Source organism: Neurospora tetrasperma (genome assembly GCF_000213175.1).
Source record: "Neurospora tetrasperma FGSC 2508 unplaced genomic scaffold NEUTE1scaffold_81, whole genome shotgun sequence".
Lineage (NCBI taxonomy): Eukaryota > Fungi > Ascomycota > Sordariomycetes > Sordariales > Sordariaceae > Neurospora > Neurospora tetrasperma.
Window position 1 is genome coordinate 2,444,520 of NW_009799179.1, and position 25,625 is coordinate 2,470,144.

A 25,625-nucleotide genomic window follows, 5' to 3' on the forward strand; every position below is an offset into this window, starting at 1 on the left:
GTGGAAGGTGGGATTGGGCATCAGGGGAGTTAGATGACATCATCTCTTCTGCTTAAGATGGAAGGCTCCGATGAGAAGCGAACGGAGGGAACAGTGAGAATTTTGAATGAACAACGCAAGAACGTAGAGGTAGGTAGGGATCCAAGAACGTACTTTCTTCCAAGTCAAAGCGTGAAGCCGACGAATGCGAGTGGTGTGTTCGGATCCATGTCTTTGCACGCCCTGCCCCTTTCTAATCCGGTGCTCTCCATAGAATGTGAAGCTACGTACAGGGTCACTTGATCACCAGGGGCACCGAAAAAAGAAACTCTAAGCCTTGCCATGTGATATTGATACTTCAACTTGCTCATTCTATTACGCCTTTCGGGGTGGCTTGGGTAAGTCAAGGACTAGCCCTTCGGCAATTCAATCCTATCCCCTGCCAGGTCTGGATAGGTAGAGGGAATCAAAGTTGGGGGAAAAGCAACGAAAGAGGAATAAAAAAACGGAAAAATCCGAAAGAGAAGAAGAAGAAGATAAGAGAGAGAGAGAAAGAGAGACGGGAACGGTAGCGTAGATGACTTACGACTAGGTACTAAGCAGGATAGTAAACGTCAGCAAGGTACCTCTAAGGAGGTAGCCTCGCCTCGCCTCGTCTCTTGTACAAACTACATGTACGGCTTATATGAATCCGGCCAAGGGGTCTCGCAACTCCAGTGCACTTCTACTAGAGAATAGCGAGGAGAATCCATCGTCCAACGCTTTTTTTTTTTTTCTCTCTTTTTTTCGCCTTGACCAAGGCAAAAGAACAAGCAAACAAAAAGCAGACCCATCGACTCGCTCATGTCCTCTAAAGCTATGGAATGCCAGGATTTCCAAGCTCTATCAGTTGAGAATATATCGAACACGATTATTCGGATGTTTTAGGTCCGAATTAGGAAGTTGCAAGTAAAAGAACTTTCGACCTTCGAGAAGTCTGCGTCTGTTCAGAGTGTTCACAAATCAAGTCTGCCAACATCTACCTCTACTTGGCCCGTGAATCTCATCTCGCTCGGCTCCTCATGGGAGAACTACGAGGCAAAATAGGGTGGGCATACATACCACTACTAGACAGCCCTCACAGGAACAGAAAGACAAACCGGATACGAAGGCTGACAGGCAACCCGTTGGTGCATTCGGGCACGGTCTTTGGCGTCTTTGGCAAAGTTGAAGGCAAGTGGAGAGGAAGGGCAAGGACATGGGATGACAGGAAGACGATATAACTTGACGTTGGCCGTCAGCCGTGATTGACACTGCGTCTACCTACCTATGCAAGGTCCAGCCCCAACGCGGTTCGTCCCTACAATCCACTACAGAGTTTCGAATAGGTACGCATCGTACCGGGCAAGCTTTTCTTGGTTACTTTATTCCAATGTTATTCCAATGAAGAAGAGGGCACTAGTCGGAGTAGCTGGTGTAAAACTGGCCTAACTTCCCACTATCTTCCATCTGATCTTCATGGCACGCCGATCAGGCAGCAAGACTGGGGTATAATTTGTCTACTAAGAAGGACCCGCCCCAGAATGGGCAGCCTTGGTTTCTTCTCCAAGAATACCAGAGCTGTCGGTTACAAAGCAGACCGAAGACTGTTATGAAGATAACCAATAGTAGGAGGATATCATCATCAGCTTATCTCGGGCGAAATTTGACCGCACAAGTGTACGATATGATGGCGGCGAGGTGTGCGAAATTGCTTCGGCTTTAGGCAAACCCAAGTATGTTTCTCCTGGTTTCTTAACCTCCGACATAGTTCGGAGAGAGAGTGGTCTGTACGGTAGAAATAGGGTTTGTCCAAAAAGAAGGTGCAGCTCCGAGCTTGATAGGTTCGGTATAAAGCTGCGGGGGCCGACGAAATGAGGCAAAGGCTCACAGCTCATACAGTACACAACTCGAAGGTGAAAGGACCTTGAACCTTCACCGGCATTGGGCAGACAGGATAACCATGAAACCGGTGAGTGTCTCACTTGTTGTTGATGCTTCTGTTCCAAGCTGGCACAGCTTAAAAAGCAAAAAAGAAAAGAAAAGAAAAAGGAAAGAGAGGGAGCTTGCTAAGCCTTACCAAAAGGTGTGTAAGGTGTCTGCCGTGTATGTACATAGTATGTGTCTGTGGCCTGGCAGTTTGGTTCGGATTTCGCTGAGGGTCTCACCATTTCCACACCCCGGTTTTCCGGCAATTCAATTCCCAAACATCTGGTTTGGCCCTATATAGCGTATATATATGTATATTTGCGGGGTTCCCCTCATGGAACACAGAGCTCGGTCAGTGTCTCGGTGTGTTTGGTCCGATGGAACACTGGGCACCTAGTAGGGTTTTCGATCAAGGAGTGCTGCACTGTTCTTCACATATCGTCGATACCTAGTGGCTATAAGTTGACCAGTTTTCCCCATCTTTTGGGGAAATGGAAGATGTCGACGATCTCGTTTGGTGTCTTGAAATGCTGAAAATCATATGATGTGTCACCGATGCGGGTAAGGGTGTGGATGATCATGTTTCGTTTTTGCATCCGGAACTCATGGGGGGCTTGAGCTATTGTGTGTCGCGGGATCTTCCGTTTCGCCTGCGTCCGGTGGTTCAAAGTGTGCCGGGGACGATGGGCACGGTTCCGTGAGTGAGGACTGTCACTTCCCCGGTGAGCTACGACTGGAGCAGTTCCGGGGCTTGCGGTCGTTGACGATGCGCTAGAGAATGGCGTCCAGCTTTATTCCTTGCTGAGTCCTTAGGCGCCCCGCTCACCGAGTTAAGCCCCTGATTGGGCGCACATGGAGGAGCTGTGATGATCGGCCTATTCTGGCCTTTCTTGCCTTCTTCTTGCCCGTTCCCGGACATGATGGGCACACAATGTCAATGGAAGCACATTAATCAAGGCCGAGGGGGGGTTCAGTGAGTGAGTGCTTGGGCCTACATAGTGTAGTAAAGGGAAATGGTTCGGTGCATTGTATCCCGCCCAGTGGCCACCCGCCACAGTCTCCCACAAGTGTACCCGTCCGTGATAGTGGTCGGTTTGTAATTCATGACTAGCGGTAAATACCATAATTATGGTAAATTTCATGTAAAAATGCCCATTTTGACCATTCTTACCTGATCATGTGACAGCAAGCTACTGAATGAGGTAGATCTGGCCCAGTTAATGCCCGGTATGTACCTAGTAGTAGCTGAGGTGCACGGACGGTGGCACGGACCATTGAATTAGCTGTAATTACAGTAAAAATGTAATTATGTGTAAAAATGCCATTTTTTCAGAAATGATCGATCACTAGTCCGTGATGATTGGAGAGTGATTGGGCGGCCAGCAATGGAGCATGGAAGCTACCTAATAAAACCGGGTCAGCACATGGAACAAACACAAGAGGGAAACCAGGGCATCAACCTGTACTGTGTCAAGAGGGGATAAGATTGAGCACATATGCATCACTAACCTACTCCCTTTTGGCAATGCCCTGCCAATGCCTTCTTGCTTCGTTGCAACGTGTGCTGGCCTTGGTTGCTTCACCAATACGTGTAGAGAGTGTATATCAATGTGTTATCCCCCGCGCCCTTTTCGCATCCACGTATTCAGGTATAAATGTATTCTGGTTTAAACCCAACGTCACACTCAGAATCCCCCTTGCTGTGGCGGAAAAGTTCAAGGACGACCGACCACACGGATACCTTTCCATACGGCCTTTTCTGTCTCGAAAGTCTTGTGAGCGTTCGCTGGCACCAAAGTGAATAGTCATTCAGTGGCGACTGTTTGATTGCAAATAGGACGGGCCTTATCTGCCCCGCTTGCCTGACTTGAGAGAAAGTCTGCATCATGGCTGCCACGCTCCCACGTCCGGCTGTCCTGCCGCACTCCAGCGGGTGGCAGTCGTGTTCAGCTTCAGATCGGTTTTCACTTGAGACTGTCTCCTCTTCGCCAGCACCATCAACCACTAGCGGCAACAACACCACGGCGGAGAGCTTCGCCAGCACTACGCCCACCAATAACCCGGACCCGTCTACACCAAGTGGGACTGAATCACGATCAGCACCAAACCAACACCAGCAGCAGCATGTCGGTTCCAACATGTCGCAAAGCGTCGTCTTGGTCCATTCAAGAGGGCTGGAGTACAACCGTCCAGTTCCAATATCGATGCAAGATATTGCCTGGTATCCGATGCAAGAGTCACCGCAATCTGAAGACGGTGTGACGAGGTCTTCCCCCGAGATGCTCGTAGCCGTATGGCCGACAACAACAACAACGTCAACAAGGACAACATCAGCAACAGATGGGCGCAGACGACAACCATCTCAGAATGTCAGCATCAGCGCGTCCGCCGAGACACCGTTCATCCACATCCCGCGATGCAAGCTGTCCATCACTGATTTTGACGACCTTCGCCAACCGTTACCTGGAGCAGGAAGAGGTCCCTATCCGGGACACGGAAGCATCAAGATCGAGCAGGTCGCTCTGCCGCGAGCCGTAGTGCAGCAATTCCTCTCTGGCATCCGCCTGCCCAACGAGCTTGCCGGTGGTGTGGATGTTGACGTCGCGTTTCCCCGCCACTTTGATGACGACCATGAGTGGGTGCAGTCGCGGTGCATCTTGTCAGACTTTTCCGAGCTGGACGAGGAGGAGGCGGCTCGACTGTCCAGCGAGGGGAGGTTGTGCTGCTGGGGAAGCATCGTATTGATGAGGGATGGAGAGCATGGATGGGACCTGGGATTCGTGGTGCACCGAGTGTTGACTTGTGGATGCGGTGGTCGATGACGGGTCATCATCCATTGTCACTTCCACCGACGGTACACACCTCTTTTCACGGTACACGTAGCATTCCATCATATTGACTGTGTCGATTCCGGGAATTTGGCGGTTTGTTGCTCTTTCCTTCTGGGTCAACAGGATGAGGTAGTGGCGGGGTCGTCTCTCAAAAAGACGGCTTGAAGGCGAACCTGTGTGGAAGGGACGGGTACCTAACGTAACCACGCATCACTGTACACTATTCACATAATGTATGTAATCGATCCCCATGCCAGGCGCATTGGTCACTTTGAAGGGCTTGAAGCACTGGAGCATTGGGGGGTCTTGGATCGAGGAGCGGAGTTGTATTGTACCTTTTCAAAAAATCTTATAAAAAAAGAAGGAAGGAAGAAAAGAGAAAGAAAAGAAAAGGTTCAGTACAGGGCTGCAATTGGCTGGTGTTTTCCGTGTTAGCTGTGACCAACCAAAAGGGCAGGAACAGATTTCGGCCACGGTTACAAGGTAAAGCGGTCAACATATAAGGTACCTATATATGCTGTGGTCAGCGTCGTTGTGTTTGTGCCCAACAATTCCTCAGGTTCCCAGTTGGATCTCGATTCCTTCAAGACCCAACATCGTGAACGTACGAGCCAATCGGGCATATATTGGACATGCTGCGAGACTGTTCAGGTCTGGAACAGACAAAACCATCATGATGTCTTGGAAGAAGACCGAATTGCGTGCAGATTGAGGCTAGACCTGACGGTACGCGGTCTTTGTCGTGGCCAAGAGAGGGTAAGAATGCAGGGTTCAATAGAGGCACGTTGTTAAGGGTTGTCACAAGCGCAGCATACCGCTGATCGCTCAAATGCTCGCTGAATCTGCCTATGTGAACATGATGTTTCCTGCCGTCCTACGCCCGAAGAAAACAGACTGATTGGATGTCTGACGATAACAAAAAAGAGGAAGTAGGTGGAAGTGACAAAGATTCGACGATCAGCCGCCATCGGAAAAGCTGCCTGACAGTGAGACGGCAGAAAGAGCAGTCTAGAAAGTGTCAAGTGCTTGTTGTTGGTCTGTTGACAGTGGATTGGATGGCAATCCCATGGCAGTTGCCAGAGAGGTCGTTGACTGGTCCGGGCCAGTCACCGACGAGGTCTAATTGGTCATGACAACATCGGAGGTGCCTCCTACTATCGTATGATGGCAAGCGAGGGTCTGCACCGGGCCTGCGAGGCACTGTCAATGACTTCCTTACCCACCCACGCTCGTGACAGAAAAGCTGGCACTTGCCGGGCACCACATAGGCGATCAAGCAAAAAGTCGTAAGAGTACCTGCATACTTGCTCTTTTCAAGCATCTCTCAGTAGGCAGTTCTTGAGTGGAGGAATCTCCAAGTCACTCTGTTTGATATGTTTTCAAATTATAACAATCCTTATCAGAGGTTTATATAAAAGCTTTTCCAGACCGAAGCGAGCCGTGTCGGTTGGAGTGGCATATTCGGTTCTTTTTTTTTTCGACCACTTCATTAGAGGAACTGAAGGTGCCAGCTTTTTTGTCTTGTCATTGGCGTGCCACCATTCAGCACTCAACTTGCGGAAGTGCCATGCCTGGCCCCTGGCAGCCACAGCAAATCAGCGTTCAACAGAGCGAGCGCCAAGGCTGCTGGGGACCACCGGATCGAACTGCATCAAGTGCATCAGAGAAAAGCAGACAGGGAACCCCAAAAAAAAACAGTGGCCAGAGTCTGTTACAGCATGATCCCGACTTTGGGAGCGCTAGCGAGCACATATAGAACACGGTCTCCCCGGCGAGCCGGTCATGAAAAATGCCATTCTTACGGTCTGATGATGGAGGATACGAGAGTCAGTTTCATGTCAGTGGTATCATGTTTTCCTATTCCAGCATGGCGGCAGCATGGCTTCAACGCGGCTGAAGGAAGAGGAATTTCCCGCCATCTGGATGTCGGACCCTGATGCGCTGAAAACCGACTATCATCACCCTTTACTGAGGGACCGGTCTTTCGTTCGTCCACATCTCGGAAAACTTCTGTCTATCTACCTACATTCAGCTTACACTTACACTCACACTACGGGTCCAGGTCCCGTGCCCATCTCGCAAATCTCAACCCTTTTGAAGATCAAGGCGGAACAAGGTTGGCGGAAGGGAACAACCTTGTTGGAGGGGGTCATGGCGATGGGAAAGGGACCTCAGAGCTGACTTACAAAATCGTTACCAATCCCCCCACTACGACCACGACCTAGGCACCTACCACAGCAGCCGACCACTTGCACCACTTGCAACACCACCACCTACCGGCGACACCTCCGAATGACCCAGGGGAAGGGGCACACACCGGCACCAGACTCGACCGACCACACGGGATGGGAACACAACTTGTTTTCACCCAAAACTAAACGGCATTCCTTTAACACAGTACAAGTGCGTTGATCTTTCTGACGTCAGATACGGTGTCTCTCTGCCGTATTCGCATGGAAAATCCAAATTCGCTGGTCATATATCCATTTGTCCTCAATTCCCCGTCTTTGCTTTGGCAAACAAAAAGAAGACCAGTTCCACTACCAAATTCACCACCAGCCTGTCTTCGCCTCCTCCACTACGATGCACACCACATCAACATTAACATCACCACCGCTACTACTTCCACTACGCTACCACCGACGCTAGCACCACTGTTAACGCCGCCGCCACCACTCACCTTCACTGTAACTTCACCACCGCCAAAGCCGAAAGCGCAACAACCCAGAGAGCTCTTCATCACGTCGAAAAGCACAGCAAACCCAACTTCTCAGGGCACACCGAAAGCACAGCAAAAACAATTTGAACTTCTCGGTCCAGTCGGAAAGCATATTAAACAATTGTTGCAGATCAGAGGAAAAGATATCATAGGTACATTATTCCAGACGCCAGACTCCAGATCCCTGAGGATTCCAAAAAAACAAAACAGCACACCACGCCAACGCCCGCCCAAAGAAATGATGGCGAAAAAAAGCAAAAGAGTAATAAAAGGACATGGCAGCAGCAACATCTGAGGCTCCATGTCGATATTGGTCCTCCGAGATCATGTGTACCAAGAAATAAATGACCGATCACTAGACACCTCCGGCATTTCAGCTCGAAAATGGCAGCGAAGCGGACGAAGCGGACGACTCGCGTCTCTTGGTCTCCAGCTCTTGCATCAACTTGGCATTCGCGTTTTGGAGCTCATGGATGTGATGACATGCCCTCTCTAGGACCTCGGCTTTGCTCCAATTCCTCGATTTCCGCCCCGATGTGGACGAAGACGACTGCGACTCATCATCGTTCTCGGGCTCGGCTTTGGGCTCCATCATGCCAGGGTTGTCAGGAAGCACCTTGAGGAGATTATCAAAGTACTCGTGCAATCGGTTGCGGTATTGCTTCTCAACCTGGTTGTGGTTTACTCTGGCGCGACGCTCTTCTGCCGACTCTCCGGGCTTTTGCGCTGACTTGAAGCGCACCACCTTGCGGGCAGCGGTCCGCAATGCACGGCCGGATGCAGGTACGGGAGTTGTGTTATCTTGGCCACACACTTTGCGGGCGGATTCAGGAGTCTTCTTCCTGCCACGTTTCCTGGATTCGGTCTTTTCAGGCTGCGACTGGTCGAGCCCGGGGGTTTGCAAAGGCCTGTCAACACCGGATGGCGCGATTTCAACACTCTGCTGTGAATAACTAGGGGAAGAAACGAAGGTCTCCGCATCTACGACTCCAGCAACATCGTCCAACAACGGCGGCGTTGCCATATGAGGCAGACCGGAACGTATTGTGATTGTTTCGGCTGTGCTGCCTTTGTCAAATGATGACCTCATCGGCCACGCCTCGACACCAAACGACACACCAGGACTCGTCATAATGTCGGGGTTCTGCCAATCGAAGCCTGCGACCGAGTTCACAGCATCTGGCGTGAGAGGAAAGCTGGTGTTACTAGCAGCGCTACTGAATGTGCCCATGGGGCTGGGGACGTAGCCAGTCATGGTCTCTCCTCCGACCGGAGTTGTTGGGTCAGCTGACGCCCACGGTGAGCCAGTCTGGATGGCATTCTCGAGGGGTGCTGCGGTTGCGTCGACGCGTCTTGGGCCTACGCTGTGCGACACGGAGGGCGTGCGGGCTGCGTATCTCTGGTGGGCGATTGGAGCAGACGAAAAATCATCGTTTCCGAGGAAGAGTTTTGTGTTCGTCGCCATGGCGAAATCAGCATTCTGCCACGGGGCAAATGCGAAATGCGATGGCATCAGTTGAGGCTCGACATTTGAGGATAGGAATTGCTCTGGTTGCAGCATCTGATGATATGGATACTAGATGTTGAACGCCATCTGTCAGCACACGATCCAGAAGAAGAGGAAAAAAGCGATGCTTTCGATGATCTTTCGCCGATGGCTTCCGCACATACTGCGACCAAATCGACGTTGATGACAATTCGAGCCGTTTTCGAAAAAAACACAACACACGACTTGCGCACTGTGTATTTACGAACACGAACGATGGCACACATGGAGAACAGCGAGAAGAAAAGAATGGATTGCCATTTGTCTGGGTTTTCAGCTATAGCCGCGTTCAGGTGTAGCTGGATACTAGCACTGGGCGTGGGCTTGCCGACACGCTGACTGGCTTTTTCTTTTTTTTTTTTTCCCTCCACGATTTGGAGCCAAAAATAACACTGAAAAAAAAAATTGGGAAGAGAGAGAGAGAGAAAGTGTCACGAACCTGATAATGAGCCATTTCGGACGACCTACGGACAGCAGTTTGGTGGTGTGTTTGGCTTAGGAAGTCCATGTTGTGTATCGCTTCACGTTGGTGATGGTGATGGCGATGAGTGTGTGGCTGCTTGGATCGTTTGCAGTCAGTCCGTGTGTGGTGGTTTGCTGCTTCTGGATTTTAGCAAGGTACGCGGGGCACACGGTTTATGCTGTTCTCGTTGATCTCCAATGCTTCGTTTCCATGGGTACCTATTCCGAGCTGGCTGCACTTTCCAATGGTACAGTCTTCAGGGATGCTCGGCATTGGCTAGCAAGCCAAGTGCAGTTATGTGAGCGTCGGGGGTGCCAAGTGGAAAGCAGCAAGAAAGCCAGCAGCGGACATGGCCTGCCACTGACCACCCAACACACCGCAAGCCCCAGCCGGTGCAGTTCAACCCCCCGATCCAACGGAATCCCCATGTCGATGGATTCTTACCTAATGTAGAGGTAGCGTCGGTTCTATCCACTCACTGAAGTCGCACCCCTCCCCCTTCGACCACACACCCCCCCAAAACCCTGACATGGACGCCCGGCAATTTTGGCAACAGACAGGCCCCCGAATATTACGAGTTTCGCGCAGTCTGACTGCTCGGTTTCGGGCTATGGGTTATCGGTCATGGCACGCTTTCAGAATCAGCAGCATCGGAGGGCTCCCAGGGCATCTCGATGGAGGGTGGCATCCGATGAAGATCGCTTCAAGTTGCAATGCAATGGTGAGTGACAATTGCCCAGCACAATGCAGAGACCCCCCCTTATCCCCATTGTTCCCACAGACGGAATGGACGGGCTGACCCTCCGACTCCGAAGGGTACACCCAGTAGAGGTATCATATGTACCCCTACAGTACCGCAGCCCCGAAAATCCCACGTCCGTAACGCGCGACCGGACAAAACAACGCTAATGACGCCGGTGGTGGTGTCTTGACCACAGCCTTGCAGTTCTTACTATCTTTTTGCCCCGGACGCTGCACCCATCATGGGCATGGTCCAGGCTCTTTCTGTCTGTCGCCATCACCCTTCTGCGAGTCAAAGTTCAGCCGGCATTAGATATTCTTAAATGTCCAGCACCGGGTTTATACTTGAAGCCCGGACGTTTTTGTCGGGCATGGAGCTCGCAAGCCCGTTACCTACCTAGGTACCTACGGTTCCAGTCTGCGACCGAGAAAGGAAATCAATCAGTGAGGTGGTGGAAACTCGAGGCCCCACCCGACGTGATTGGTGAGGTGGGATCCTGTGGAGAGTTCGGCCGTGAAAGCACCTGCCCACTGGTGCTGCAAGTGTTCCAGTGGTGTTCCCAGCGGTGGTCCGCACGATATGCCGTTGTGGGAGCACTTTTGCAGCAGTGGCTTCGCTTTTTCCCTTGCCCAGCAAGGATTGGCCGCCAATTCCAGCCTAGCACGACGCGCCTGTCTACAGTAGCGTCGCAACGGCCATTCGACACCTGTTCACAGTCAAGCCATCGCGATCCGCCAATTATCGCCAGTCTAGGTGGCAGCCGGCCCGTCTAGTGTACTGTGCAGATCTGGGAGATGATGCTGCTCGAGATCTCTCAGGGGATGATGATGGTCTCCCAGGCCTCCTCCTCGGCGGGGGTGTTCTGAGTCTTGGAATTGGATGGCATGGCTGCATGGCCGCTGCCTGCCTGCCCTCGGGGTTTCAGAGCCCCCAGGCTGTACTTTACTTACACCTGGGAGGGACCGTTGGGACCACTGGGACTGGTTTCCCTTTGGGGGGTGGGCGCTGGCTGCGGTGTGAGACATGGACTCAATAAGTGCGGTGAAGGTGGAAAGACTCGCGGCTGCATGGGCTCACCTGACGGAGCCAGTAAGATGAGGCTTGACAAGTCGCCAATCCCATCCGCCAATCTTTGCTGCTTGTCCAGAGGTTCTAGGCCGGCCCATGAGGTCATTTAGCTCCCCCCACGCCTTGCCAGAGAGTGACAGGTACGAACATGCTGCCCACAAATCCGCATGGGCATTTCCACCTGGCTGCAGGGCAAACGAGCAGCCATTCAGAATTGTTCGCAAAGACGATCACCTTGCAGCAAGATACAGAACTGAGACACCCCGATTTGGCTCCGAGCTTCAGCCGTTCATGTCTTTGGTTCAGTCGGTGAACATGGGCAACAACAATCGATTAAGAGTGACACTGTGGATTTGTCCGAGGGAATGATAGGAGAATGCCTTCTCGCTTCTTCAGGCACACTCGAGCCTTGATTAGGTGTTGAGGTTCTTGGCACGGTAAGTGCTCTTGGCTTGGGGATGATGTGGATGTTTGCAACCCAGCAAGCGAATAGAATGGCGCTTACGACAGTTTGCCCTCTCCATCTGAACCGGGAAATTATGGATTTGCGGTCCTTCCTCTTGCCAGCAACAACGTTTTTTTTTTTCTACTGACCATGTCCTTGTCCAGCGTCTGCGGAGGTTGCGCTGGTGAGGGTATGTATCCGACTTCCACCACTAAAAACTTCTTGCTTGCAAGGACAGGGAGATTGCGGCAACAGCCAGCGGATATGCAGCTCAGTTGCCGCGAACAAGGCCACCCCGGAGCATTCAGCAGCGTACATATCAGCAAGTCACCGATTGATCCCTGGACCACCAAAAACATAACCCCCAACTATGTAACGCCCTTCATACTAACTAATGTCGAGCCTGCTTATGTACAACACTTCACAGTCGGGTCAGCAAGATGCCATAATCGCTTGTCATCCACTCGAGACACTCCAGCTTTTTGATGCTGAAACCGCGGGATCACGAGAGCGCAGCTATGCCACGGGTTGCGTGATCACCATGGATGAAGAAGGGAAATGGATCTCTTTTTCGCTGTTCCCAGCAGCTTAAACGGCTGGTCCCGCTTTGTGCCCACAGAGCAGGGCTCATCATTACATATGGCGTTGGAAAACGGGGACATCAGGGGTTGGGTATGACCTAAACGTCCGGGGCGGGAAAGGGAATAGACCGGCCGTGGTTTGTGGTGGGTTCGGTGATGGACAAATCGTGGGGCGTGACACATAATCATCTCCAACGGCCTCATCGGTCTCACTCGTGTGGGATTATTGGAAGGAAGGATGCTGAAATTGAGCCAGATCCGTTCTTTATGAAGACGAAATTTTTGGCGAGACGGACGTGGTCAACAGGGTGAACAGCGCACCGCGCACGCACACCCGACGTGGTTGACTAAGTTGTTGTTTTGCTGAGTCGGGAATGGGCTCGCTCGAGTCCTATCAGGACGGACCGCTAGGCTGCGCTGCCTTGCGGCGCACCCAGGGGTCAATCTGATTGTGCTTCAAGGTCAGGATATTGTCTGTTTATAATTTCCGTCCGGAGGTGAGGAGGGTGAGGAGCGCGTCCTATTACATATCAGGGCCGTTCATGACTGACTGCTTATTAAAACAAGTGTTCAACAGTTGAGTAGATCGCGTTTACGACATCTCCATACCTCTGCACACACTACGTCTATGATGGAGACGAAATCACGATAGCCGTTGATGGTGATCTGTAGAAGCGGAAATCACGGCCTTTGATTCTTTTTTTTCCTTACACTTATTCCTCACATTTTCAGAAATTACGTACCGCTAAAACAATGGTCCGTGCATCCCCCGGGAATCAAGTGGGACGGGCATTTGTGAGCCAGTCCCGGGCCGTTAGACCGCTGAACCCACCTAAAGAATACGGCCACTACTTTACTAGGCCCCACTTGGTAAAGCGGGTTACGATCACCTCTATTCGTTCCATATGGTACAGTGCAAAGAAACAGTACCTAGGTAATTACAGTTACTTATTGCTGAGGGTCCCCGGCCGTTCTTACACTACCTCTACTAGGTTCCATGGTGATCAATAATCGCCCAATGGCAAATGTCTCTTTCCGGGTGCCACGTCGCAGCCGTGTCTTGGTTGCCCGTGGTCCATGCTGTCTTTGGAATGCCTGCCTGCCCTGATGCTAGTCCGGCCGGGCCTACTGCTGTTCCCTCATAGGTGCCCCTATCCGAAGCAATGGCTGGTTGGTTGGTTGGCTGATGGCTCGAGGCTGGGCTGGGGTTCAGTTTGCCGGCCGCGGGTTCGTTATGTACATACAGTAAAGTCCCCTGTTAATGCAACCCCCCCCTTTTGCTAAAACCCCCCCTTTTGCTAAGGATTTCGACTGCCCGCATTCCCTCTGGTGGTAAAGACTGCTAACTGCTATTTGCAATGCTGAAGGCTGGGATTTGCATTAACAGGGGTCTAATTTTGGTGGGCGGGACCAATACCGGCGGTACGGCAGGTCTAAGTGACCCACCTTTTAGGGTGGCCGGCGGCGTGATTCAGTAGCCCCACAGCCTGTATTGGTCTGTGCACCAGCTCCCTCTTTTGCAAAACCCCCCCTTTTGCTAAGAAATCTAGACTGCCGGCTTTAGTTGCATTAACAGGGGACTTTACTGTAGTAGGTCAACGTGTAAAATTGGCGGCTCAAAGAGAGAGAGAGAGAGAGTGAGACACTACCTAAGTAATCCATGTCACCGGATTTACACTGTCCAAAACCAAAAAGATATCTCCAGGGCCGGCCAAACCTACCTACCTTACCTAGGTAGTATCCGTCACTCATTTGTAACCAACTAAAAAAATTCCATTCAACTCAACCTCAACATTCAGGCAGGCTGTCTGTCTGTCTGTCTGTCTAATTACGGAGACATTTAGACCGTGTTTCATACTCCATGGAATCCGTGTTGGAACGTGGTGTGATGCCATTCCCAGAGAACCTATGCAGTTGTTTATCCCCCGAACTATGTATGTACTGCGTAGAGTGGTGGTAGTGTACACTACCTCTACGCAATTCGCAGTGTTGGTTGCCAGGCATTAGTCGTCTAGTATAGTGTGCAGTGTACAATAAACCCCCTCCCCCGCCAGTCAGTGGTTCCTGGATTTCCACTGTCCTGGATCCTGCCCACGAACACTATGGAAACCACCAACCTCAACGTCGGGTCTAACCTACACACCCAACCGCAACTTCTCGTTTCGAATTTCAGATCGGGAATTCGCTACGCAGTATATGCTTACCCACAGTGATCTACAACTGCTCGTAAGCACTATTGATTTTCTTTTTTCTTTTCTTTCCTTTTTTTCCTCGGGGAGAAGGGGGTGGATTGATTCGGTATCTGCTCGACTTGTGAAAAGTGTTGCCCGAGTACCTACTGTACCTACCTACCTAGTATGCTTGTGTTACCCGTCAACCACAGTGGTCTCGCTTATTGTCAATCATCCATCCATCCATCTATCCATCCATCCATCCGTCTGATGATCATCGCTATTCTGGCATTTTCAATCAATCACATGCTGGCGTTCTTCGTGTCTTAGCCAAGTCCAGTTCGCGCATGGAAGCGGAAGAGAAGGGAAGGAAAAAGAAGAGGGAAGGAACAGAAGAAAGGTTTTACAAGGAAGCTACAGTTATGACTCCCTGTTCCAGCAATCCCCAGTATTGAGCGAACCCCCCCGCCCGGCCCCTGTAACAGCAACAGTATCGATATCACGGAAAACTAGGTATAAAGTGTTTTCATTTTCTAAGCGCAAACTTGCAAATCGCAACACCGGATAGAAAGATTTTGTTCGCTGTTAACTTGTATGGTCAAATGGGAAAAAGGGGGTCTGAAACAGGAGCAAATTTGCTTTTTTTGGGCGGGTTGGATGGGATGTGGTTTGTGCACGACATTACTTTCAGCAAACCCCCCCTCCCTGTGATTTTTGGGGTTGCTGGAGACAGAGAGAGCGCGTCTGTAAAAGGTGTAGTGTAGAGAGCTAGTCTAGGTAGGTACTGTACTATGGTATGAAGGTTGATGGAAGCCAAAAGCAAGATGATACACACACCTGCCAAACTCGACGATTGATTACTTCAGCGTGCTGCCCGAAACAATTTCGGAAAAATGGAAAAAATCGAACGATTGATCGTCGCCGACGTTGAACTATCGGTTTTTTTATCTTTTATCGAGGATCCGGTAGGTTGGCACGCTAGCATGTATTGGAAATGGTGGAATGATGTCGTCGACGTTGACTCGTTCGTCGTTTGTTGTTGTCAATGTCTCACTGCAGTGATGATGAATGGAGTGCGGGAAGCGGGAATGGTGTCCTTCCCCCCGATAACCCCTCCCTGCCCGGTCCTGGTGAATCCCCTACCCTTGCTTTCTTTGGTTTGGCGTGGCTCGTGAAGTGTGAGTGGGCGTGGGGTTATCTTAATGCCGGTCGGGACGGTTGTTCATCCCCGACCGGCCAGCTCACAACGCAGATGCGGCGGCAGTCTCCAGCCTCCCTCCGCAGGACGCGCGGACTGTGGTTGAGTCCGCGAAGATTTCACTTCAGGCACGACAGGGTATTCGAGCAGGGCAAGATGGGAATTTGGCAAGCACAGACCTAATGCCGATAATGGGACTTGCCTGAAATCCCGTAAAGATGATCCCAATCGAGAGAACCTGATGCGACATGGTGTCGTGTGTCGTGTCGGCAGCTCTTGGCTTCGAGGTCGGGCTCAAGGTAGGTTTTGGCTCAGGGGAACACGTTATTCCCGGTATTGCGACACTGAAATGGGAAGTGGAGCGATGCCTGACTGGATGAGCGGAGCGGCGGCCGCGGAGGAATCACCGGTGTCACAAAAAAGTGAAAAAGAAAAGTGATAAATGCTATGTAGGCTGAGGGGAAGCTGTAGGTTATTATTAGTGCGCATGCGTGCGTTGCCAGGCGAATGTGACAATCAACCAATAACCCCCTTTTGGATTGGGGCTACACTACATAATTTGGACTTAGCGTACAAAGACAAATCGGCAGTAGACCGCTCCCTTCTCCTCGTTGATTTGTGTATATCGTAGTTGCTGTTGTAGCAATACCCAAACTCTGGGAGGGTGCTGGCGGAAATCGCTGGTGGCAAACATGAACATCCCGTGTTTGGAAGGCACGAGGGTACAGTACCAGAGTACCAATGCAATGAACTTTCCGTGGAGGAAGTTCAGGTCGAACCCGGTGCGCTTGTTGGTCTCCCGCGTGGACTTGCTCGGTAGCCGTTCACTCGGCACACCTTCTTGGAGACGGGAGTACGGTGATGGAGGGTGTATTAGGGAAGTTTGGTTTTTGTGTTACTCCTAACGCCACCAGGGCACAAACCTTGGTTCGGCTACGCGCCTGATCTTGGTTGCGGTTGCACCGAGAATCATGATTGCAGCAAAGTGAAATGATATTGAACAGTTCTGGCTGACAAAACGATAAGAGAAGTTGCTTTACGCTTCTTTTCCAGCCCTGGAGTCGCAGTTGAAAGAGGGTTGTTTGCGAATCTCAAAAGGATGGGAACAGTACCATAGATGAGCACACAGGGAGCCTCTTTCCTCACTGCCTCTACTCATTCCCGGGTACCCATTTACACCGGCAAGGGTGATTTGGCCGACTGGAATAAATGGAAACCACCAAGCCAAAACCATCACATGGCATCATCGCACCTACATGACATTCCTCCAGTCACCAACATGAACTGCACCACCAGTCTCACTTCCTCCCTCTTTCACGGGGCACCTCAACCTCCACCCTCCTCTCCATATTCCTCCTCGCCTTCACCATCCAGTCCACTACAACCCTCACCTCCCCCTTCTCCCTTTTCCGCCCTCACATCCGACACATCCGGTCCCTAGCCCCTTCTCCGCCCGTTTTTCGTACCTGCCCCTCGCCGGCAACACTTCGCCAGCACACTCAACCCCTTCTACATACCACTCCCATCCGCATCGCGGCCAACTACCTCTATGTCCTAGCCAACAATCTCGAGGTGTTCAAGCGCATCAATACTACCCGGCCGACGCACGACCGCGATCCCTGGAGGGCGCGAGACACGACAAGATGAAGGCAAGGGTGATGGACGCGTATGGAGAGAGGGAGGTGCATGGGGTGGAGGAGCGGGTGGAGGAGATTGTGGAGGAGTCCGTGAGGTCTGTGAAGGAGCGGTATGTTAGTGAGTATGAATACCTCTGGTAGCAAGCATGGAGCAAAATGGGCGGACCTGGCAGATTGGTGCTCGTATCTGACTAACTAGAGGTATGGACGCAATTATCGACCAAGCTGGGGTTTGGCGAGAAGAAGAAGAAAGAGAAGGGCGTGTTTGGCTTCTTGCAGGGTTTGGAGATGCGAATTGGTATTAATGGGGTTTTCGATCGATATGACGGTCCTATTTCGTGATCAGACCGACGACAATCAAGGCTGTCTTCCTCAGGGAACATGAATGGCCTGACATGGGCTGAAATCGAGCACGAAGTCGTCTAGGGCCACACGAGAGAGCAAGGCTTCCAATTAGGTCCAGTCAAATACGAGGAGGCCAGGACCTTTCCGTATCTGCAGGTACGTCAGCTAGGGGTTATTATACGATGTGACCCCCCAAAAAGCCCACATAGCCTACAGGCAGTTATCCACGAAGGGCTCTCTTCTTCTAATCCATGCCCCCAGAAGGTGACACCATTTGTGGCCGCTTTGCTCCTCTTGGCACGGCGATAGACGTCAACATTTCGGCCATTAACATGTCGATGGAGCTCTACGGCGACATGGCCGAGTTCTTTCACCAGAAAACGAGACACCGAACTTCAACGCTCTCCCTCCAATCCTTCTCTCTAGCATCTGGATCCTCAACGGCGCAATGCGGTGCCCTCCTCGCCATCCCCGGGGAACTGTCGCTATCAAAGCACTTGATCAGCACCACCTCGTCCGGCTGCTGTTGGTACTTGAAGTACCACCGATGTTCAAGGTTGGCCTTGACCGTCCAAGACTCCCTGCGCTGTCCGCCTTTGAGAATGATAGATGCCGGAACGAGGTCGGCATCGAGCACGGTGCGGGCGTCGCAGAGGGCTAGAGGGTCTTTGTGGATGGGCTTGATGGGCCGCCAGATCTATGATGTGTTAGAGAGCTGCATGTGCATTTGATCCTTCATGATGTGGTCGGGTGAAATGAAGGAGGAGGTATATTTCCGACGACGTTGTCGACTTATCAACAAGTAGCGGAAGTGTCTCCGGTGTGTTGTGCAACTTGGAGTTCAGCCTGGAGGTACCTACATTAGCGCAACCAAAGCTGTCTCTGAGGTGAAGGGCCCTACTGAACCCATCCATGCCTTCATTACAGTTCCATCAGGCAGTAGGTAGTGACCATGAACCGTCAAAGGAGATAAACGGAAGAGAAACTGGTCAACCTACATTAACAATTCCCCATCTTCTCTGCATCAGTCTTCCCACTTCGTCCGCATTGGGTATCTTCTCCCGCAACACCATCTCCGCTCCGGCGTATGACTGGTCCACGTGTGCGCGGTGCAGCGGGCCCCGGTGCCGCACGTTGTCCACGGGAATCTCATGCCAGTCGGAAGGGCCGCGGCGGACCCGATGGTCAAAGGCGAAGACGCGGGATGCACCGGTGCTGTTGGTTTTGGGGGCCCGAAGAAGGGGATATTTGGTTAGTTCGTGTGCTGCTATTACTCGGCAGTAATATCTCGGGGGGTAACTGACAATCAAGGGTGTCAAGCTGAAAAATCAAGGGGAGAAGGGGGGGTACAGGAAGAGAAAAGACACGTTGGAGGTAAGTAAGCTGCACAGGCGCAGATCTTGGGAGTCTAGAACTTTGTTTTTTGGTGTTTTCATGTTTATTTTTGGAATTAGAAAGTTGGGGTAAGAACAACTGAGGAGTGGAGTTTAATGAGTTCTTGTCCCTGCATAATCCCCTGCCGAGCCTGCTCGCAGAGTGCCTGGTTGCGTGGGGTGTAGTCAGTGCAGACACGTTGCATGCGTGCCAGATGTTGTCTATAACCGTGTGCATGTCGGCTAGCGGTCCGGCGCTCGCAAAGGCTCCCCCCTTGAGGCTGATAGCTGAACATCATGGGGTCTGTATGTAGGTAGAGTGGATGTTGTAGTCATGTGAACAATACCTAACCTCTAACCATCAGAGTACCTACCTCTAGGGAACGCGAACTCCATCCAGACAAGTACATGTAGCAGGGCCAAAAAGAAGGAAGCTTGCACTTACACCTCCTTCAGAAACCCCTCACACTCGGCGAAATACTCCCTTTGGATTTTCTCCTCGTCCGCAAATTCCTCTCGCGCCAACTCGCTAACGTGCTTCAGGTACTGAAACCCGTTTTGATCAAGCGTGAAGCTCTTCTCAACGTCATCCCCCGTCACGTCGGTAACGGTGGTGGTAACAGGCAGCATGAGTCGCTTGTTAGTGACTTGGTCCCTAATCAGAGGGCAAGAAGGAGTGAGGTTAATCGTTAGCACTTAACATGGACGTGGGAAGCGGATAATCTTGGCTTTGGCTGGATAGAGGTTCATGACGTGATTGCCATGAAGTGAGATAGGACAAAAAGGGTAGGCTCAGGAAGGTTGTAGGTTGTCCCCAGCATGCGTGTTTTCCTAGGCAAATGTTGCTGCTGAGTGATGACCCCCTCTGGGATTGGAGCTGTATAAGCTGGGCCTGGAGCACGGGGAGTAATTGCCATATACAAAGACAATAGATGTTTCCATACTTCCCAACGTAGACCGGTGTTGGAGCACTCCCGTCTCCTAGGTCTTTGTAGTAATTGATCGTCGTAATCAAGTCATGTCGTGCTGGCTTTTCGGTCTCCATGTCGTATCCTGGTTTCGGGCCTGTAAACCCTGAATTTATTATGTTGCCTTTGAGTTTTCCTGGCAATGATGCTGAACTAAAATCCAAAGTAGTTCGGTGTCGCAGATGTTTGTGCTATCCAGGTCTGCGGCTCTGTCGAACCAAGTTGGGTTGTACTAGGTAACCTTTTATGAGTTCGAGTCACTTGGCCTATGATCAAGATTGGAAAACCCCGCACCAGAAAACCTACAATATGATAGGCGCGCTGTCTGGGCTATCGACTGAGGTCTGTATGTGGCGCGGCTGAGGTCAAGGTAGGTCGCCAAGCAACATTGGTTAGTAGGGGTAGTATTGTCCATCCCGTAGAACCCGACTGGCTTGACGGAAGTCATCGGGAGCTATGTTGACCATTTGTTGGTTGACTTCGAATGGAGGCGAAGACCCAGACAGACATGGGATCGAAATCAAAATCAGAGGCCATATACAGCGAAGAAGCTTAAGCACCAACACAACTTTCTTCCTCCACAACACCCAGACCCGTCTAAATAGCCCAAGATAATGACATCGAAACCGGCCAACCCCAAGCACACCCACATTCCCCCTCTCATCCTAAACCGCCCGTCCAGACCACGCACAATTCGGCCTCCCCCTATAACCCCGCTCAAATCCTCCTTAACGCCGTAGCAACCATCTGCTCGACCTCCCTGCCCTCCTCCATCCACTTCGCAAACGCCGCCAGCACATCATATCTCTCATCGCCCAAGTGCCCGGGAACCAATCATCCTCCAAACGCTTTCAGCACCGTATCCAACGCCGGCAGCATCTGTAGCTGCAAAGCCTGCCCCGGCACGCCATAGTCCCAAGGAGCGTTAATCGGTTGCCGAAGTAGCGGTGTTGCATGCCCGGGACATTGAACTAGGGGAGCCAAGAGCGAGTTTCTTTTGATGAAATGTTCATAGAAGAAATGGCAGTGTTGTAGTAGGCTAGCAACGCCTTGGGACATATCAAGCCGTCGGCGCGGCCATAGTACATAATGATTTTCCCCACCGTGATTTCGGTGAAATGAAAGGGCATCGAAGTCGTTGGCGGTAGCTTGGCCCGGGTTTGTCTGTTTTGAGTCCAGCACGACTTTGGTCCCGGTATTTTTGCCAGGTGTAGGGGGGTTTTGGTGGACGTGAAGTTGTCGAGGAAATAACGCTCGTAGCTGAATTCGTACTTGGCGAGGGAGGCGTCAGGGTCGAAGTAGACAAACCAATGTTCTTCGAAGCGAGCTGAGGGTGAAGCCGTTGTGAATTGTCCGGTTCGACCATCGCTTTTGACAATGTAGTCGCCCAATATATTGCCGGCGGTGTCGGCTTGCGTGCGGGTGAGGCAGTGGGAAGGGCAGAAGCAGATGATCCTGGACATGTCGAAGTGGTATTGGTCGGATTGGCTGATGATGCTGTCTTCGACGCCGTCTTGGGCGTCATATTGTCGCAGGACCTCGGTGACGAGGATGGATAACTGCGTAGCGCGTAGCCTGCCGTTTGCAGTGGTGATCAGTTGCTGAGCAGCGATCTCGAGATCCATGGTATGAGGTGCAGGATGTCCCAGGCGGGGGCTCTGACTAGAGCGCCATCGAAGCTGCTGACGTCGTCCTGGATCTCTCTCAACCCCTGGCGGCCTCCGATCATGCATGCTGCATACTTGGAGTAGTTTGGTGAGTTGCTGTTGTAACGGGCGACGAGCAGCTTGCCGACTACAACTGAGCTATGCAGCGCTCGGTAGCGCCAGTCGTAGAGTCGCGCTGGCGTCACCCAGGATAGATCATTTCCCGCCAAATTGTTACCGCTGTGGCGTTTCCCTTCGCTGATTCCCGGCCAGTTGATGTCACCCACGAACGAGGCGTTGCCTACAGTGAGAATCTATTGTCCATACGAGAAGCAGATCAAGGAATCAGTCTCCCGTGACCTGATCCCATAATACGTTGCCGTAGCCCAGCAGAGAGAAGTTGACGACCTCAACGGCGGGGTGATATGTTGTTTCTATGCTGGATAGTAAAGAGTGTAAATTTCGGTAAGCGATAGTGACGTAAAGGTATTCAATGGGGCGTAACATAGATGACCGAAGATGACGGTCACAAATGGTAAGAGGTTGACCACTCCCAGCCGTTTGGTAACATCGAGGCAAGATATGAATGACATTTCAACGTAACGCTTCCTGGCTGAAGACGTTAAGCTTGCCGCCGTATATGATGACCAGATGTCTCTCGTCAGCGACTGACAACCTCAACAATCGTGCTTAAGTAAGATGTTTTGGGCAATATTGTGGCAGTTAGGGTAAGTACTGCGATTGGGAGTTGATGAGACCTGGTGGGGCTGATGTTGCTCCGTAAAGCTGACAATGCCGACGATGGCTGGATCAACGAGAAAAAGTAACGAGCAATGATCAAGGTGCCGGACTCGACAAGGTTGGAATATGCCGAATATATTCGGAACCGGTACTGATCTAGCCCGAAGAATTGTGCAGAAGGGTAACATGGTCTGCACGACTTTCCCAGGCTGACGGTCCCGTGTCGTCAAGAGATCGGTTATCCTCCATCCCTGGAGCCGGGCTAGCGTACTGGAGGCACTGGCCCGAGGATACGGAAACGAGTGGGTGACATGTGCAAGAGATGCGGCAAAGGCTGTCCGTTGATATATGCAGTGAACTGACAGCAAGCCCAATACCTCTGACTGGATCTATGGTTCCAGGGGTTTACCATCAACTGGCCATCGAAAGGTCGAAAAGGGCAGTGTACTGGTATAGAAAGAGCAAGTGATGATTATGATAAGAACAACAAAAGACAAACATGAGAGCAAAAAGAAAGAAGAAAAAAGAACAAAAAGAACAAAACCACACATAATAAAAATCAAGAGGTATCGCAAGGAAGTGATTCGAGAGGTATGGCTTGACTATCTGTATACAAGGACATGCCAGTCACTGGACAAGCAGCCTCTTTGTCATATACCTCCGAGGAACATAGTCAAGCGTGACTCTGGTCTCAGTGGGCAACATTGTTCGGGACGCCATACCGCCGTAATAAACATTTACAGAAGCATTAGAAGGTGATCGCTCAAAGTCGTTCAAACCGAGTGTCCTGCCTCGGTTGATCCATCATGACTTTTTCGCAGTAGGGGCATTACATCAACGCACTCCTTTCGTCAGTCCTCCTCCGTCCTCCCAGGTCCCAATCAGTTGACGCGGTAGGCGTCGTAGACGATCTCGGCGCCGCGGCGGCAGCCACTGCCGACCCAGACGCCGCTGTTGAGCTCCTCGTAGCGCTCATCGCCCGTCTCAAGCTTCAGGGTGACACGCAGCTTGTAGCGGTTAGCTGCAACGTTGTCTGCGGCAACCGGGTCTTGGAGACGCTCCATGATCTCCTTCTCGCCGACCCACCAGCCCTCGACCTTACAGATGATTAGGGCAGGATGGTCGTCGTTGGTCTGGATCAGGTAACGGGCATCGATCTTCGTCTCTGTTTCCTTAAAAGAGGTCTGAGTATCTTGACCGTTGGCCTGCAAAAGAGCACGAGATGTTAGCATGAGAAATGTCATTACCAAGCTGGGCCAGTCAATGGATGGACGGCATTACGTACCAGGACATTGCCCTTGCCCCAACGACCAGCCCATTGGCCACCAATGCAAGAGATCCAGCTCTGACGGCCATAGGTGCCGTTGCCAATGTTGATCTTGGGCTTGACCCGGATGCTCATACGGAAGTCAAGCTCAAGAGTGGGAGTGGGCAGAGCGAGCGAGGCAGCAACATCGTCATCGTCGAAGTGGTGCAGGAGGTTGTTGGCCGGGATCCTATCCTTCATGGTGGCCTGGTAGCCAGGACACTGGAGCAGATGCTCGCGCTGGCGGGACGTGTTCTTCGCACGCACTTGGTTGCAGTAGATGCATTTGGCGGACAGGCACTTGTCACCCTCCTTGGCCTGGAACTCGACAAAGGCCGCATGCACCTCTGCAAGAGGAATCTCGGGCAAGTTGGGGTTGGTCTGCTTGGTCTTCTGGCGCTTGGCGGGAGGAGCACTCGATGCACCAGACATGGGACGAATGTGCTGGGGAATAGGGGTTCCGGTGCCATGGGGGGTGCTCGTGCCGTTAATACGAGCATTGGGGGTGAAGCCCAGATTGGTGTGCTGGTGAGGGTCCAGGGACGTGGGCTCGGGATAGACACTGGACGCGCCGGCAGTAGTAGCGGCCGGATGCTGGTTCTGCATTTGGGAACCGGCTGTCAGGTTGGCGTTGTTACCGCCGGTGTCCTGGCCGGGACCGTGGCCATGACCGTGGCCGTGACCGTGACCGTGACTGTGACTGCCAGGACCATGAGAGACGACGCCGCCGCCGTGGCCGCCCGAGACGTGGGCGGTGGAGCCATCATGACTCTGCGCATGCTGCTCCAGAGAAGACTTGATGGCAGCAGCGGCCTCGGGGTGCTGGGCGAGGTACTGGGTGCACTGAGCCAGATGCTGCTTCTGCCTGGTGGTGTTCTTTGCGCGGACTTGGTGACAGAAGAGGCATTGAACTGACATGCACTTTTCGTCTGCTTGGTGGAGCCATCCAGAGACGAGTCAGCCTTGATCATCATTCATCGGCGACAGGTGGTGTATGGTACTGTCACCGATAGTATCAAATGTAAGATGTAACAACGCGCGATTGGTAACGATCGCGGTAAGGATGGCGGGCGGTAAGGATGGCGTAACGGGGAGGGTGAAAATACCTGCGTTGCGGAATTCCATGAACGCGCTGTGCACGTCCGCCTCGATAGGCCTCGGCATGGTCGCTTGTCTGTCTGTGAGGTGGAAAAACGGCGAGACTGGATGCTGAGGCTGGGCGGCCGGAAAAAAAGAATTGGTAGAGGGTGCTTGGTTCGAGGTTTGCAACCCCAAGGACTTGTCCAAACACCTCAGTTGTTGCGCGGTGGAAAGAAATTGCACGTCACGCACGGGACGGTCACCAGCACAATACCTCAGCGCAGCTAACAAAATGCGCGGGCAACGGCAGGCATTTGGCACGGTCCCTGCTAAGGCAGGTGAATGGAAATTTTGGAATTACCTTGACGCGGACTGTCCGTAATGTCGCACAAGAGGATATCTCATTGGCTATTCATTGTCAAGGGTATCCACAAATTAAAGTTGCTGATCACTTCCTTAGCCTCACAATAGTGTTCCCCGCACTTCTTGAACCGCCGTACAGAAGCGTAGAACCCCTAGAGACGGCGGCCCTCGTGAAATGGTCCCCTGCGAATCTCCGGGCCGGCAAATCCAGGGCAAGCCAGAGGCTGTGACTCCTTCTCAGACTTCACTTCTGCCTAGGAGGTATCGACGTCATTTTTTAGTCCAGTCCCGTCACAGCAAAGAACTTCTGGAAGCTGCTTGACGTCTGAGGAAGTGCTTTTGGTATTCAATCGCTAGTATCCAGTCACTTCACTGTACCTCAAGTGGACCTAAATGGTACCCGTCCACCATGTAGGCTAGAAACGCCTCAGACTCTCGACCACGCCAAGGGGGAGAAGACGATTCTAGTCCTGACG

At 51.9% G+C, this 25,625-nt stretch overlaps 6 protein-coding genes across 6 annotated transcripts; 2 read left to right on the forward strand and 4 right to left on the reverse strand.

The window, feature by feature from the left end:
- Window positions 1-3,812: 3,812 nt before the first annotated feature.
- NEUTE1DRAFT_125558 (uncharacterized protein) lies at window positions 3,813-5,123 on the forward strand (the record flags this gene model as incomplete). Its single annotated transcript, XM_009857310.1, has 1 exon — window positions 3,813-5,123. One exon carries the CDS (start codon window positions 3,813-3,815, stop codon window positions 4,746-4,748), a length of 936 nt encoding a protein of 311 aa, XP_009855612.1.
- A 2,608-nt stretch (window positions 5,124-7,731) lies between these two features.
- NEUTE1DRAFT_89826 (uncharacterized protein) lies at window positions 7,732-9,585 on the reverse strand (the record flags this gene model as incomplete). The annotated part of the gene is made up of 2 exons (XM_009857311.1): window positions 7,732-9,052; window positions 9,462-9,585. The coding sequence occupies 2 exons, from the start codon at window positions 9,528-9,530 to the stop codon at window positions 7,850-7,852; spliced, it is 1,272 nt and encodes a 423-aa protein (XP_009855613.1).
- A 7,748-nt stretch (window positions 9,586-17,333) lies between these two features.
- NEUTE1DRAFT_141879 (uncharacterized protein) lies at window positions 17,334-17,669 on the forward strand (the record flags this gene model as incomplete). Its single annotated transcript, XM_009857312.1, has 2 exons — window positions 17,334-17,445; window positions 17,527-17,669. The coding sequence occupies 2 exons, from the start codon at window positions 17,334-17,336 to the stop codon at window positions 17,667-17,669; spliced, it is 255 nt and encodes an 84-aa protein (XP_009855614.1).
- Window positions 17,670-17,764: 95 nt separating this feature from the next.
- Window positions 17,765-20,090, reverse strand: NEUTE1DRAFT_89829 (uncharacterized protein; the record flags this gene model as incomplete). Its single annotated transcript, XM_009857313.1, has 4 exons — window positions 17,765-18,369; window positions 18,671-18,887; window positions 19,491-19,700; window positions 19,990-20,090. The coding sequence occupies 4 exons, from the start codon at window positions 20,088-20,090 to the stop codon at window positions 18,043-18,045; spliced, it is 855 nt and encodes a 284-aa protein (XP_009855615.1).
- A 776-nt stretch (window positions 20,091-20,866) lies between these two features.
- Window positions 20,867-21,916, reverse strand: NEUTE1DRAFT_132762 (uncharacterized protein; the record flags this gene model as incomplete). The annotated part of the gene is made up of 1 exon (XM_009857314.1): window positions 20,867-21,916. One exon carries the CDS (start codon window positions 21,744-21,746, stop codon window positions 20,985-20,987), a length of 762 nt encoding a protein of 253 aa, XP_009855616.1.
- A 1,066-nt stretch (window positions 21,917-22,982) lies between these two features.
- Window positions 22,983-25,012, reverse strand: NEUTE1DRAFT_89832 (uncharacterized protein; the record flags this gene model as incomplete). The annotated part of the gene is made up of 3 exons (XM_009857315.1): window positions 22,983-23,605; window positions 23,686-24,638; window positions 24,813-25,012. The coding sequence occupies 3 exons, from the start codon at window positions 24,868-24,870 to the stop codon at window positions 23,282-23,284; spliced, it is 1,335 nt and encodes a 444-aa protein (XP_009855617.1).
- Window positions 25,013-25,625: the final 613 nt, after the last annotated feature.